Source organism: Labeo rohita, chromosome 9 (genome assembly GCF_022985175.1).
Source record: "Labeo rohita strain BAU-BD-2019 chromosome 9, IGBB_LRoh.1.0, whole genome shotgun sequence".
In the NCBI taxonomy this organism is placed as follows: Eukaryota; Metazoa; Chordata; class Actinopteri; order Cypriniformes; family Cyprinidae; genus Labeo; species Labeo rohita.
The window spans coordinates 9,406,572-9,422,839 of NC_066877.1; the positions used below are offsets into that span (position 1 = coordinate 9,406,572).

General features: G+C 35.9%; 2 protein-coding genes across 4 annotated transcripts in view; one reads left to right on the forward strand and one right to left on the reverse strand.

The window, feature by feature from the left end:
• Positions 1 to 4,650, forward strand: part of st6gal2a (ST6 beta-galactosamide alpha-2,6-sialyltranferase 2a) — an 82,795-nt gene extending 78,145 nt beyond the window's left edge. For all 3 annotated transcript variants that reach the window (XM_051118479.1, XM_051118481.1, XM_051118480.1), the window contains exon 7: positions 1 to 4,650. This exon is cut by the window's left edge and continues 345 nt beyond it. The gene's annotated coding sequence lies outside the window, so the exon portion shown is untranslated.
• tmtops2b (teleost multiple tissue opsin 2b) overlaps positions 1 to 16,268 on the reverse strand; it is a 42,810-nt gene that overhangs the window by 4,692 nt on the left and 21,850 nt on the right. Inside the window, exons 2-3 of the mRNA XM_051118483.1 lie at positions 11,509 to 11,834; positions 5,215 to 5,448 (exon numbers count right to left, since the gene is read on the reverse strand). Of these exons, the coding sequence (XP_050974440.1) occupies positions 5,215 to 5,448; positions 11,509 to 11,834 (560 nt within the window). The remainder of the gene's footprint in view (positions 1 to 5,214; positions 5,449 to 11,508; positions 11,835 to 16,268) is intronic.

Below are 16,268 nucleotides of genomic sequence, written 5' to 3' on the forward strand. Positions count from 1 at the left end.
ATAGATGGTGTTCTGCGGGACAAAACCTGCTGTAGTTCACTCAAAAATGCATTTCCTGAGCCTAAGCTTAAATAAAGATGGTCAGAACAGCAATAGACACGTCGTGAGAAAAGCTTTTTAGATCTGTGGATATTCGTGTGGTGATAAAGCCATCAAAAAACAGTATTTGGTTTATTACTTTTATTGTTTTTAATGAAACTGTTTTTCACAGGGTTGAAAGTATTAGAAGTCATGAACACTGAAAGCTACACTGGTTTCACACATCGGTTTTAGCACAAAGGCCAGAATTATTCTCGGACTAAAAATGAGCTTTATTAATCTGTCCATAGACTTTGTTTTTCAAATACTGACAGATTTAAAGCTTCTCGCCATACTGATTGTTTTTTTTGTAAATTAGGTGTCGTTTTCTGCTGTAATATACATTGTGCCACATTCACAAGCCTCTTTGAGAATACTTTGCTCTTCCAGAACGTCTCGCTGAACTGTGGCAAATGAAATAATAGGGTTTTTTTTCTTAAAAGTACCTGTTATTAAAATCGGCTTAAAGGAGCTTTTGAATGTCACCATGGTTTATTTGATTCTCCTCTAGCCGTTTTATACTTTAAAAAGCCTGTCAAGACAGGTGGTTTACAGAAAATAGTTATTGTTGAATAAGGGTTTGATTGCTTGTACTATGGACTCAATGCAGCATCTTATTTGGGACTTTAAGGCTGCTGGCAATATAACAAGTACAGTCGTGAGGTTTTTAATGTCTCGTAGCCCCTAAAATCAAGAGGTTTTCTTGACTTTGGCTGGAGTCGTCTTTAAAAGCGAATGAATTACTAGTGCATCTTTGCGTCGTCTCCTCTTAAATGTACAGTTAGCGATTCACTTTGTGGTCTGACTTTTCTAACGGAGGGAAAACTTGAAGGTTTGTTATTTACTCGTGTGCATTGTTTCAATGTGTGCCATTTTAATTAAGACAGAACACTTTAGCAAGCGGATTTTTCTGGTGAGGAGAACTAACGTCTGTTTTAATCGCTGTTGTGTATTGTAGAAGTAAAACTAGTAATTGATGATTTCACTCAGGAGCTCACCATACTCTCACCAGGGTGGAATATTTCATCTTCCTTCTAGTCCTACGATAGGCTGAGATGTGTAAAGCTAATATTTGACCTTTACTCTGTCCTGTTTCCCCATGTTGGGGGATTGTAGATGTAGAGAAACAAAAGAGTGACCTTTTTTGTTTTACTGTGGAATACAAAATTAGGTTTGGATGTACAAATTTCATGACTGGTTTAGAGCAGCTGAACCTGCAGTGTGTCGTCTTTTCAATATGACTCGATGTTGGGCTGGCCGTGGTTGTCGGACATGTGACCAGTCGCATTTGCCTCGCATTTGCCTGATAGTTGGATGATTAAATTGGACTTTTCAAACACGTTTTAGTAACGGGTAGTGAAAAGAAAATGACTCTATGGAGAGCATATGCATTAGCAACCGTTCAAACATTTGGGGTCATTACATTTGCTCAAACATACAGTAAAAACACTAATATTTAGGGGCCAAGCACCGAAGTAATCGTTAGAATTCTTATTATTCCTCTGTTTCTTCTGCTCGAGTCTATGGGCGCCCATAGAACCGCTTGCGAGAAAGTTATGAAATTTGGCACACTGATGGAGGACAGCCTCAATATTAACCACAGCAAGTTTGGAGTCTCTAACTCAAACTCTGTAGCGCCACCACTTGTCCAAAATTTCACTCATTTATGCTAATAACGCTAATAACGCTTTTTTCGCTATTTTTAATAGTTAGAAAAACCTACTTTTTCAAACTAGTCCTAGACGGTTTGTCTGATTTTCAGCTAAATTGGCTCAGATCACCTTCAGACCATGCTGGAAAAAAGTTTTGGAATTCAAGTTGATTAGCCAAACTGTTCTCGAATAACATGTAACCGAATTCAACAAATAGCATGCAAAAATAGATATAAGGCTAGATCTCAACGGTTTGGTGTATTTAGACCAAACTTGGTGTGACTTTAGGCTACCTGCACAGTTTTGGAGCAGTGCCACCTAGTGGTCAGGAGATATGACAAATGGCTTTTTTTTGCTTAAATAACTTTTGAATGGTTTGGTCAAAAATCACAACAGAGTTGAATGATACCTAATTTTCCTATGCCAGCCATTTTGGGCATTGGCTATTTAGAATTTTAACGTAAAATGCAATATTTTATGAACTCGTTGCCATATCATTATGAAACTTGGTATGTGTTTTCGGTATCATGCCCTGATGCTACTCCAAATTTTAGGGAGGTGCCACCTTGTGGCCAGAAGTTGAAATTTCAAAAAATGCTAATAACATTTGATTAAATTGGCCTATTGTGATGAAACCTCAATATATTTCTTGGGTCATCCTAAGAACATTGATACCAATTATGCCAAAATTGTCCAAACTTCCTGTCCGCCACTTTGATTTAATGTTCAAAACCTACTTTTTCTAACTCCTCCAGACCGTTGGTCTGATTTTTACTAAATTAGACTCTGATCATCTTCAGACCATGCTGGCAAAAAGTTGTGGATTTCGTGTCAGTATACAAAACGGTTATCATTTAACGCATCAACAAATTTGCTTGAATGATGCCAAACTGCGTCTGAGGCTGTATCTCTGCAAAGCTTTGACACAATGACACCAAGCTTTACATGTGCCATTGTCACCTCACACTGACCAAGTCACATCATTTTGGTAACACTGCCGCCTGGTCAAAAGTGATAAGCCATTATCAAAATATTTCTTGGTTAATACCGAGAACATGGATACCAATTGTGCTGTAGTTGTCCGAACTTCCTTTTTTGAAAACCTCCTTTTTTAAACTCGTCCTAGACGGTTCATCCGATTTTCACCAAAATCAAATAAGATCATCTTCAGACTGTGCTGACACAAAGTTATGGATTTTGTGTTGATTAGACGAAACCATTAGCAACGCAACAAATTTGAGCCATGATGCCAAATTGACTCTGAGGCTGTATCTCTGTAAAGCTTTGATGTAATGACACCAAACTTTGTGTGTCATTGTCACCTCACACTGAACGCACCATATCAATTTGATAACAGTGCCACATATTGGTCAAAAGTGATAACCCCATTAAATCATATTACTGGCGGTTTTTATGATTTTTTTTTTTTTTTTTTTTTTTTTTCACCCATTTGGACTAAAATCATCTTAAAATGGCTTCAATTACTCATTGCTTCAGTTTCTCTGTTTGCTTGCCTAGTGCTTGGCCCCTTAATTTCTGCTTGCAGCTATATTGTAAAATATCATTGCAATTTAAAATACCTGTTTTCTATTTTAATGTTTTAAAATGTAATTTATTCCTGCATTTCGGAAGGATTACTCCTCCAGAAATCATTCTAATATACTTTTATCAATATTGAAAGGAGTTATTTTATTAGTTTTTTTTTTTTTTTTTTTTATCTGGGATTCTTTGAATTGAAAAGAGCAGCTTTTATGTCAAATGGAAATCTTGTGACATTATGCACATATTTACTGTCTCTTTTAATATTTAATAAAAACCAGACCCTGAAATTTTGAACGGTAATGAACACTAACCTTCAGGCCATGGCCCTGCCTGACACTTGTTTAATCAATGTGGCCAGTTGGTCATGTGACCTCTGGAAGGACTAAAACTCTGCCTTCTGCTTTCTCTTTAGTCTTTTGTCTCATTTTACGATCAGAGGCAGAGCCGTTTGTCCTTCCTCTGTGAATGTCTTTTTTCCTAAGCCTTTAACAAGAGGTGTTTTAGTGGCACAAACCCAGTCCCTGTTGCTCACTGAAGGAGACAAGGAGACTGGAGATGTGGCCGTTTTGAGTATTATTTTAAGTGTTTACTGTAAATTGTTTGTTTTTTAATGTCATGGGGTGGTTTGACTACTTTTGGGGAGTGGGTGGGGGTTGTACATTACGGTAAACAGAGCATGTGTCGGAAAGCAGGGCTTGTTAATATTCATGGTAAATACATTTGCAGTTCTAGAAACGGTAGGATTTAGCCTCTAATGGGAAATGTGAGCTGGGTCTCTAGGTTTAGGTTTGTTTTGAGCATACAGTCTTTGTTAAAGCAAAGTGGAAATGCAGGTGATTTCACTGGCGAACTTCAATGCTGTGTCGTAGATGTGCACAGTACAAATGAAGAGGACTGTGCCAAATGTGCTGTTCTTGTAAGTGTGTGTGAGAGAGAGAAAAAATGTTTGAATGGTACTATATTTGTGGTGCTGTGTATCTGTGCCAACGTTTCTTTCTGCGTTTTTAAAATGTACTTTCCTTTCACTTCTATACATTTCCTTTTCTTCTATACCTTTCCTCTTTTGAAATTACCTATTAAATGTTAAAATAAACCTTTTTTTTTCTTTTTGTAATTCTGCACCACAACCTTTTTTTTTTTTTTTTTTTTTTTTTTGTCATTAATGTTATCTGTGAAAGTCTTGATCTTTAGACTGTAAATATCTGCAATCGTCTATTACAGGCCAGTTCACTTTCAAAAGCCATGGGATGTTTTATAATGGGAAGTATTTCTTCATATGTTAATACCCATTTGGCATTTGAATTCATTTTTCAACCACTAAATGTTTGTGTATTCTTTTGACCATTGTTTCGATAATAAAACCTTGACCTTTACTTGACCCAGTAACATACTGTGTGTGCTACTTGTCAGTTTCTTGTTTCTTTTGCTTGTTTTTGTAAGAATATCAACATTTGACAGAAAAATTAGTAAAATACCAGCCTCAACCAGTTTTCAGCCTTTGTTACTGTATATGTGACCCTGGACCACAAAACCAGTCATAGGGGTTAATTTTTGTTGAAAATGAGATTTATACATCATCTGAAAGCTGAATAAATAAGCTTTCCATTGATGTATGGTTTGTTAGGACAATACTTGGATGAGATACAACTATTTGAAAATCTGTAATCTGAGGGTGCAAAAAAAAAAGTTGTCCAAATTAAGTTCTTAGCAATGCATATTGCTAATCAAAAATTAAGTTTTGATATATTTACGGTAGGAAACTTGCTAAATATCTTTATAGACCATGATCTTTACTTAATATCCTAATGATTTTTGGCATAAAAGTAAAAAGGTAGATAATTTTTACCCATATAATATATTGTTGGCTATTGCTACAAATATACCAGTGCTACTTATGACTGGTTTTGTGGTCAAGGGTCACATGAAATGTTAGTGCTGTTACCTGTTTGTTCATCAGGATGTATATGAGTGGGTTGATGACCGTGCTGCTCTTGGCGAGAAGAGAGGGCACCACGCTTGCCACGGGTGAGATGATTCCTGGCCGGCCAAATGTAGCCATCATGGCCACGACACCATAAGGCATCCAGCACAAAAGGTAACACGCCACGGTGGTGATAACCATGAACAAAACGTGGTATTCCCGTTTTCGCGCTGCAGTTCTGCGTATCTTCCCTACCTGAGAAAGTGAGACAGACACCGGGACATATATGTGAGCTGTCAAGAGAAATGCGTCTGTTGTAAAAATGGTGTTTCACAATGTTCATATTTAATTCAAAAGTTTGCCTTCTCATGCAGTCCTGATGTTTAATGGTAAACAAACTCCTAAATGGAGGCTTGAACTTGAGGCTTGGCTTTAGCTCCAAGTTTAACCCCTCAAGAAATAAAGGAGTAGATGGGGAGGCTGGGACAGTCCAATGAGTACTGCTTACAGTGCCTTGCAAAAGTATTCATACCCTTGTAGCTCACTTGTAGATGTTACCACACTTCGAGTGGAGTTAACCTGTGGCAAATTCAGTCGAATGGGTATGATTTGGAAATGAAATATCAGAGCAAAAACCAAACACTGAGGTCAAAAGAACGGCTTGTAGAGCTCAGAGTTAGGATTGTGTTAAGGCACAGTTCTGGGGTAACATTCTGCTGCATTGAAGGTTCACAAAAGCATGTAGCCTCCATTATTCAAAATGAAAGAAATTTGAAACAACTAGGACTGTTCCTAGAGCTGGCATCCTGCCCAAACTGAGCAATTGATGGAGAATGGCCTTGGTTAGACTGGTGACCAAAAAACCTGAGAGTCACTCCAGTTAAGCTCCATGATCATGTATGCAGATGGGAGAAACATCACTGCAACACTCCACCAATCTGGTCTTTATGGCGGTGTGGCCAAACTCAATCCTCTCCTCAGTGACACATGAAAAAACACTTAGAATTTGCAAAACAGCACCTAAAGAACTCTCAGATTGTAAGAAAGAAGATTCTCTGGTCTGATTAACCTCAATTCCACAATGCAGTATCATCCCAACAGTAAAGTGTGCTGGTAGCAGCCTCATGCTGTGGGGCTGTTTTTCAGCCAAAGGGACTGAGGGACTTGCTAGAGTAGAAGGACTGCTCAACAAAGCAAAATATAGAGAAAGCCTTCATGAAAACCCAGTCCAGAGCATTTAGAACCTCAGACTGGGCAGAAGGTTCACCTTCCAACAGGACAATGATTCTAAGTACACAGCAAGAGTCTGTGAATGACCTTGAGTGGCCCAGCCACAGCCGGGGCTTGAACTCAATCAAATATTTCTGGAGAAACCTGAAAATGTGTCTGCCTCCATCCGAGCTGACAGAGCTTGCGAGGTGAAGAGGTGAGGAGAAGAACGGCCGATACATATGCAATGTACTTATTTCAGTTTTTTTTTTTTGTAATAAATTTGCAAAGTTGTCACAAATCAGTTTTTTGCTTTGTCTTTATAGTATATGTGTAGATTGATGGGGGAAAAAGTTATTTAAAACTGTTTAACAAGGCTGCAACATAAAACATAAAAAAAAAATGAAAGGCGTATGAATACTTTTGCATGGCTTTGTATATAAGCTTGTAATGATGATTGACAGGAATCAATGATTTGGAACTTTTTCATCATTGTCAGTTCATCTGTGAACATTATTATTTTGGTTGGCTGACAAACATTTGAAAGAAATGGAGTGCTGCAGGGATGACATAGTTTTGTAGACCGAAACCTGGAAACAAGTTAGCATTGTAGTGTTTCTGGCTCCATCATCCTGAAGTCACTGGGTTTTTAGTTAAATGCCTTAAATAAGGTTTGTGGGTAATACAAACTCCAGATGTTTTCATGTTTTATTCTATGACATTAAACATATCTGTTATACCTCCTTGTGATGCATGAAGTAGTTCCATCACTTCCATCACTTTGCCAAAATATTAGTTATTTCAAATGTCCTCACAACTGCAAATGAACCAAATACTCTCACCAAGCAAACAAATATGAAAACATAATACAAAATGATACACGATTTCCATATTTTCCCACTAAATTACACTTTCGTTCTCCCTCTCTCTCTCTCTCTTTGCATGCACACACATACAGTACAGACACATACACTTGCACACACACACACACAAATTCTAAAATGGCATTTTGGAATTAGCAACGGAGGCTTGGGATAAACCTGTGTAAGAAATTCTGTATAAGTCCTACACACTTGTTTAACTGTCCTGATTCAAATGTTACATAAATAAAATGGGTTGTTTATGTCATTTCATGGTGAATTTGAAGAGAGGTTCATGCATTTTATTGCAAAATACATATGCTTTAGTATTTAATCATAAATTGTGAATATTTACTTGTTTCTGAGACTGCACAGCATAAGAAAGAGGTAAATAAGAAGATTATATTTGGATGGCTTGACAGTAGCAGCATTGTGTTTTCGTCTATGTGTAGATGCATGGCCAACTTATGTTAACCAAAAAACAATAACCTTACATTTATGAAGGAGTACTGATTGTCCTTTTTGAACTGTGGGTGAAGGTGGAGGCGGAGTCAGAGGTGGAGGTAGAAATAAGTCTTTGTTTGTCTTTGACTCTGTCCTTCATGAGGATAATGCCTTTCAGAAAGGACAACCCCCCAACCCCCAGGTCTTGCAGTGTCCCTATATTCAAACACCCCCCACACAGCAACACAATGCCTTTGTTAAAGGTTTTCACTATCTAGGCTCTTTCATATTGAAACTTTTGGGTAAATTAGAGCATTCTGAGAATCTATAAAAGAATGAAATATTACTTATTAATCAATGATTTACAATACATTACAACCTTTACATATCTATCATTAAAATTATGTTTTTCAGAACTGGTTTAGTTATAAGTTAACCCCTTGTTTTATTCAGCAAATAGACAAAAAAACAACAGTAAAAGTATTTATAATGTTGCAAAAGATTTCTTTTTTAAATAAACGTGGTTCTATTGAACATTCTTTTCATGAAAGAATCCTAACAAAAAGTGACTGCATCACAGTTTCCACAAAATATTAAAGCAATAGTTCACCCAAAAATGAAAATAGTCATTTACTCACCCTTAATAAACATTTCTTGAGCAGCAAATCATCATATTAGAATGATTTCTGAATAATCATGTGACATTGAAGACTGGAATAATGATGCTGAAAAATAAGCTTTAGCATCATAAGAATAAATTACATTTTAAACTATATTAAATAGAAAACAGTCATTTTAAACTGCAATAATATTTCACAGTTTTATTGTTTTTACTGTATTTTTGATCAAATAAATGACGCCTCAATGAGATAAACTTCTTTCATAAACTGACTACAAATTTTTTAATAATATATTTTAATATCTAAAATTATGCCAAGAGAACTTCCTTGTCATGTTGCTATCTTAACACAAAAAAAAAAATCATAAATAAGAATGCATAGATTTTCTTTTGGATCATTCATTAACACATTTTACTCCAGCTGAGCTATGAGTTGAATTCTTAACAAATTACTAGGCCCTGTTTAAACATAACTAATAAAACTGGCAAGGCTCTGTAATTACAGTCAATATAACTGGCATTTACATAAAGCCCCTTCTTCTCTGATCTTCTAGGCCCTTTTATTTGTTACAAGCACTCTGTGTAAATGTAATTTCTCTGTATGTGACTGATGGTGAGTAGATGGGATCATGAATGCCTGTATGTCTCATAGCACCCAATTTATTACATGCACCCTTCACATTATACATGAAGCATCATATATAAGCTTCATATTTTCACCCAGCAAGTCATAGATGTGAATGTGGGAAAATGCCTTGATTAATATTACATCAGAAATTCGACATGATAAACTGCATATATAGGGATCTGTCACACCGAATTGGATAAATAAATCAGTCAAGCCAAAGTGAAATTTGTATGTTATCCTCCTCACAGCAGCCAACTGAACTCAATTACACTCCAGTGACTGGGACGCCCAGATAATACAGCATCCAAATCCAATCACATTGCCATACACGCAAACGAGATCCTGATGCACTTTTAACAGGTTGTTCAAGGAATCAGCCAACTGTAAAGAACATGCTGTAAATGGATAAGAATTTTTTTTTTTTTTTTTTTTTTTTTTTTTTGAAAACCGAATAGCACTTTTTTTTCTTACATTTTTTCTCACTATATGTCTGGTCACCATGACAACATATAGCTTCTTTGTTCCCCTTCACAGTCATATTACATGTTAGCCCTGCAAAGCCTTTTTCATTTCTCTTTTATTGCTTTCAGGAGGGAGAATATATCCAGACACAATACATTTTACCATCTGACATCTGACAAGCTATTTTACTTCCCAGTTGGAACTAATCACTAGATTTACAAAAGTACGTAAACCACTATTGTTTTTCATGATGCTTTCATGTCCAGTAGGCTGTTTTTGGCCAGAATATACTGCAAACTGGATCAAATAGGTGATTTGAGATTATATAATAGGGATGTGCCCGAATAGCAGTGGTGGCCCGTCAAGAACAACACTATCAAAATTACTGACTTACGTTTTAAAGGGATAGTTCACCCAAAAATTTAAAATACTGTCATTAATTACGCACCCTCATGTTGTTCCAAACCCATAAGACCTTCGTTCACCTTCAGAACACAAATTAAGATATTTTTGATAAAATCTAAGAGCTTTCTGACACTCCGTAGACAGCAAGAGTACTACCACATTCAAGGGCCAGAAAGGTCATAAGGTGTTAGCCATAATGGTTAGCCGCTTTCTAGTGGTAGCCTGTTACATTACAGTACATAAAATTTCACTCACCATTAGGGATGCGCTGATCCGATATTCAGTATTGGTATCGCTCTGATACTGGCATTTTCTGCCGAATGGGATATCGGTCAGATGAGACAGATCCAAATCAAAAACGTCCAGATCCTGCAGATTCTTCAGTTTTCCAGCATCTTTTGCATATTTGAACCCTTTCCAGCAGTGACTATGATTTTGAGATCCATCTTTTCAAACACTCAAACACAACTATTAAAAAAAGTTTCAAACATTTACTGATGCTCCAGTGGGTAACACGATGCACTAAAAGCCGGGGGGTGAAAACTTTTTGAATTTAAATATCTAGGTAAATTATACTTAATTTGTCTTCCAGGAAACATGCAAGTATCTTCTGTTGCTTCTGAAGGGCAGTACTAAATGGAAAAGAAAAGATATTTCAACAAAATAAGAAAAATCTTCATCCTGTTCAAACGTTTTCACCCAAAGTCCCTCAATTGTCCTCAGTGTGAAAAGATGGATCTCAAAATCATGGAAAGGGTTCAAATATGCAAAAGATGCTGGAAAACTGAAGAATCTGCAGGACCTGGAGGATTTTTTCTGAAGAACAGTGCTCAGTTTAACTGTTCAGAACAAACAAGGGACTCATGAACAACCATCACAAAACAAAAAAAACAGTCGTAGATCATCCAGGTAACCATAGACAGTATTAAGGGTTCCCAAACTTTTGAAGGGGGTTATTTTAACCCTATTTTAAGCTATTTTTTTGTCTTGTAGACTATATGTAAACATCTTCCATGTAAAATATCTTACTCAGGACAGTACTAAATAAATAATAACATGCATTTTGTATGATCTCTCTTATATTGTTAAAATTATTCAAATTTTCACAGATTGTCCAAGGAGTTCCCAAACTTCCGTATGTATACATAGAGTCCGTGTGATCTTGAATCTCAAAATCCTTGATGCCTGCAATTTATAGACAGTAAAATTACCCAATGATATAATTGCGAGAGAAAGCACTGAACTATATTTGATCTCGTATTTATTCCCCTTACGGGTTCTGTAATACACGTTTTTCCTGTCCAAACACTGTATTCAGATTCGGGCACATCCCTAACATGCGGTCACACTTCTGGCAAATTCCCTAGATGGGTTTTCTAGCACAAGTATGCTAAGCACTGGAAAGAAAGTTCTGCCGGTTTCTTTTCCTGCTCATTAGTCTACAAAAATGTGTTTAAACGAAGTTAGCAATGTTCAATAATCAATTTTCTGTTTCAGCAACTAATTAAACAGTCTAGTTCCTCTAAATGAGCACTTTAGTTTCTCTGCATCAGTGTGCATCCACAGAATTGGCAGCATCTTTAAACATCTTGAGATGCTGTCAGAGCCTTTACATATTCTGTAACCGAAATAAAGACAGTTTTTAATCCCATATCGTTTTTGACGTACAACATAGAAGCGCAGTTTACCTGTTTGACGGCATAGAGCAGTCTCCCATAGTAGTAGACCATGGCGAGTACTGGTAGGCCCAAGCAGAATATAAACAGACAGATGATGTAGGCATGAGACTGGGCTGTACGCTCAGTCCAAGATACAGAGCAGCTGGTTCCTGCACCCTCCAGCCCGTAACTACTCCAGCCTAGAAGAGGGGGCACCGTCCAAATCAAAGAGTAGAGCCACGAACCCCCAACTGCCAGAAGAGGTTTGCGGTAGTCTGGGCCACGGTTATGGTACACCGTCAATGTGCTGTAGCGGTCGTAAGAAAGAACCACCAAGGATATCAGAGACACGATGCCTGAAAAAGAGAAAGACGATACTTCGCTGAAACTGAGGGCAGTTTTTGTGTGAAGAGCAGCTGTAGACTCCAAAGGGACCTAAAAGTGCTCTGGGAACTTTAGTCGAGCTTACAAATGTTTAAATATAGTTGCATTAGATGTTGAAACCAAACACATTTCATTTAAACAGTTATGCATTTCAAGTAGTTTGTGGTTGTCAAATGTTAGTGGATCATGTTCTTTGTTAACGTGATGAACTACACCTGTGGTTATTCCTGGTTATACCTGTGGTACTTCATACATCCATGAAAAATTCACCTTGGCCTGGTTGCACCACACTTAGATTTGATGTAAAGGGGCACTAACTTATGCACTGCTATATATTTGCATCATTAAACTTATTTGAAATATAACTCTACATGAACAGAACATATACGAAAGCCTCTGACGAGGTGTGATGGTTGAAATAAAATAGCAGATTGACTAAATTGCATCAATAAGCTTCAACCTTTTAGACATATATGATAATGTTGACATTAACAATCATTTACATTTTAGGTGAGAGAACATTGTGTCAATAAATAACATTGTAGATGGCTCAACCTGTCCTATACAGCACTGCTTTGTGTGAATCGATCAATGTTGTGTATGTCAAATATAATCAATCATAATAAATAAATGTAATTTCTTTCTTTATTTTTCTTTTCTTTCCTCTTTTTTTTTGAAGCAGTATTATATGAAAGCCAGTGAATTAAAAAATGTAAAAAAAAAAAAGGTATTGCGACTTTTTATCTGATAATTCTGACTTTTTTCCTCGCAATTGCGAGTTTACATCTTGTAATTGTGACTTTTTCCTCAGAATTGTGATACAAACTCACAATTTAGACTTTATTTTCTTGCAACTGTGGAAACTCAATTTTGACATTTTTTTTTCTTATTTTTTCTGACATCTTGTAATTCTTTCTTTTTTTGTCAGAACTGTGATACAAACAAACAATTCTGTCTTTTTTTCTCGCAATTGCACGTTTACATCTTGTAATTCTGACTTTTTTTCTCCGAATTGTAAGATATAAACTCGTAAATTCGAGTTAGACAGTCTAATTCCAAGGGGAAATTTCTCAGAATTGTGACTTTATTTCTTATTATTATCATCATTATTTCTTATTTATTAAATTGTTAGTTTTTTCTCACAATTTTGAGTTTATATTATGCAGTTCTGAGAAAAATTTAGCAGTGCGAGTTTATACAGTCTTGTACATCTTGCAATTCGGAGAAAAAAAGTTAGAAGTAAAACTTCGTATAACGCAATTCTGAGAAAAGTCAGAATTGTGAGACAAAAAGTCACAGTTACCTTTTTTATTTTTAATTCAGTGGTGGAAAGGTCTTTCATGGTATTTACTATTTATTGATCTTTACTCATTTTAAATACTGTTTCTGAATGTTATTTATATATTGTATTTAAATTAAAACACATTTTTACTGTTAGTTACATGAGCCAAAATAAGATCAAGGATAATCTGCGATTCATAGCTTTTCATACAACTTCTGCTCATATATCTGAAAGCTGCTATTGGCTCATTTGGGGTATTTGTCATATTATGTGCATATACACATTACTTATGGAGAGCCCATGATCTTCTAGATGCCTTAAGAACAATGATGCAACCAAATAAAAAAACAGTTTGAAAAACTACTGTAATATTTACTAAGCCTCTATTGTGGACTTCCATGTTCCAGAACTTACATATGGCGCAACCCTACCCTTGAGACCAGTTGAATAAAACTCATTGTAAATACAGCTGGAAAAGTGAAGTCAGTTAGAAAAGAAAGATATAGCCACATTTGTTTGTAGATGCATGTGGTTTGGTATTTTGCAATGACTTTAGTGTCCAGTGACTTTTTGGGGTCAATGCAGTTTCTTGTCACTGTAGATATTGTCTCCAGTGCACCAATAAAGGTCAAGTCCAAAAGGTTGTACAAGTGAATGTGTATCTCAGAAAAATAAGCTTTGTTAGAGGTCTTCAATGAAAAAGGCATATAGGGATGTGAATTTCATATTTGTCACTTCAAGGCTTTTGCCACCACAAAAATCTCTTTTAGCTGTTTCAGCTTCAGAGGTTTCCAGTACACACAGACACAAACTTTCTTTGGCGTCTTCTTTATTGTTCCACTGTTTAGTCACAAAGTTGGAGTCTTGTGTCTCCACTCCAAATTTTCTGTCCTTCAGGACTCATCAACCATAAAGAACACAAAAAGCCATACCAGTAAGTTATAAATGCAAGGTTGCTGACAAAATCTATCATAATAATCTTGGAGCATTTGTTCATTGTTATTCTCTGTTACAGCAGAAATGTTGGTCCTATCTCTCCTTAAAAACAGAATAAATGTAATCTTATCTGTAATTAAAAAGTAATTAGCAAGACAGCACAGCATCACATTCACAATTACAGACTTCTTGAGAAACACTAACTGTTGGACTCGAGGATAATTTCTCCTCAATATGTAAAACTGCATGCACAGGTTTTGTACAAATGCCCTCTTATCATCATAATAATGTAATATAAGCATGTTAGAGATGCAGACTTAATGAGTTCAGGTCGCTCAAAATCAGTAGGATGTGAGATGACTTAATGTGTTGTTCCGAAATTTGTGCTGAAGACTATTAAGTAGGGCTGGGCGATATGGGCAAAAAAATTATCACAATATTTTTTTTCATACCAGTCGATATTGATAATTATCACGATAAATGTCAAATCTTTATTTCTTTCCGGTTTAATTTTTGCTCCAAAGTGGAAGTTGTAGAAGCCAGACCATTAATTTTCCTTAACAAAATAAATATCTAAATAGAAAAATTAATTTCTGCATGTTCTAATGAGTTACATTGTTTCAAATCAAGAAACAGATTTGGGTTATCTGATAATGATGATAATAATAATAATAATAATAATAATAATAATAATAATAATAATAGTAATATCACTTTTTTGTCTCTTAGAAATGCACATTTGATAGTAGCTTGAGGATGCAGAGGTAAATTTTTGTTCTTTATCAATCGGTAACATCTGTAAAAATTGTAGCAACCTCAGTTTTATATGGTTAAATTTATTTTTTTTAATTAAGCATTGGTTTCCCATAGTAGCAAGCATACATTTTAAAACATGATAAACACAGTTAAAACCACACATAATGTTACCTCAGTACCATGGTAAAAATATAACTACATGGTTTTATACCTAGCCTATTTGTATGAAAAACGGTAGTCTAAAAACATTCAGTATAAATGCACACATTCTATAGCTTAATCACAAATGCATACATACTATAATTATATACCATTACTCCTATAATAAAATTCAATGTGAATATCCCACATTGCTGCCACAATACCATGGTGCAGTGAGTGTTACTACAGTAAATCCATGGTAAATGATGGCGACGTGTAGATTGAAAAGCCTTCTGACTGTCTCGTTGCATACAGCTTTAAACTAGTTTGAATCACAGAGTCATTTGTGTTCATCGCTGAATTCAAGTGTTTCACACTGGATCTCACAGCGCTGTTTAGTGCTCGCGCGATGGAGCCATTCCCATATCGCATCTTTTGCGCGTTCAAGTTTGTTATTTCAAATGTCGGCGCGCAAATCATTGACCCCAAGAATCGATTTGAATCGAATCGTGAACCAAATATCAAAATATTTGGTTATTAAAGTATCATAAAAGTGGATCAGTGGAACTTGTGCACTATTTTCCAAGTCTTGAATATCTTGCCCTTGGGTTTGACAAATTGTACATTATTAATAATTACTGTGGTCGCCCCATAAACTTCAATTTTAAGAGTCTTTTTGTGATGTTTTTAGGTTTTCATTTTAAGTGCATTAAAGTAACTTTTACATTTTTTTCTGTTTGTCTGATTTTTTTAATTAACTCAAACGAGTCTGTCAAAATCAACAGCAAGATGCATTTAAGATGGAGTATTCCTTTAACAAATAAAGTATATCATTACAGCAGTATTCTTTGTGGTAGTCATTAAATATTTTATTTATCCCTAGAGGTGCCTCCTAATAGTTGACTAACCATTAGTCGTAGAGAAGAGGCTTATTTGCAAAATAAAAAAATCCACAGAAAGTAGCGAAGTCACGCAGTCTGTGACAGACAGATTGTTAACATCATGTTATGCAATATACAGAATACATTGTGCAGGACATCCAAATGCTCACCTTCATTTATTGACCTTAAATATGGCTCTTCATCTGAAATATGTCAGTTATAGCAACTTTACATGGCAGCTCAATCTAATGTTAACAGAAAAATGTGCACTATTAAAGTGTCTGTGTGGAGTGTGGAAGCTGAACAGTAGCGCGCTTAATGCATAACAGATGGAGGCGCCGGTGCGGTCAGTTGCTCTTTAAATACTTCGTCATTTTTGGTCATACAGATAAAGGTAATAATCTGTAACT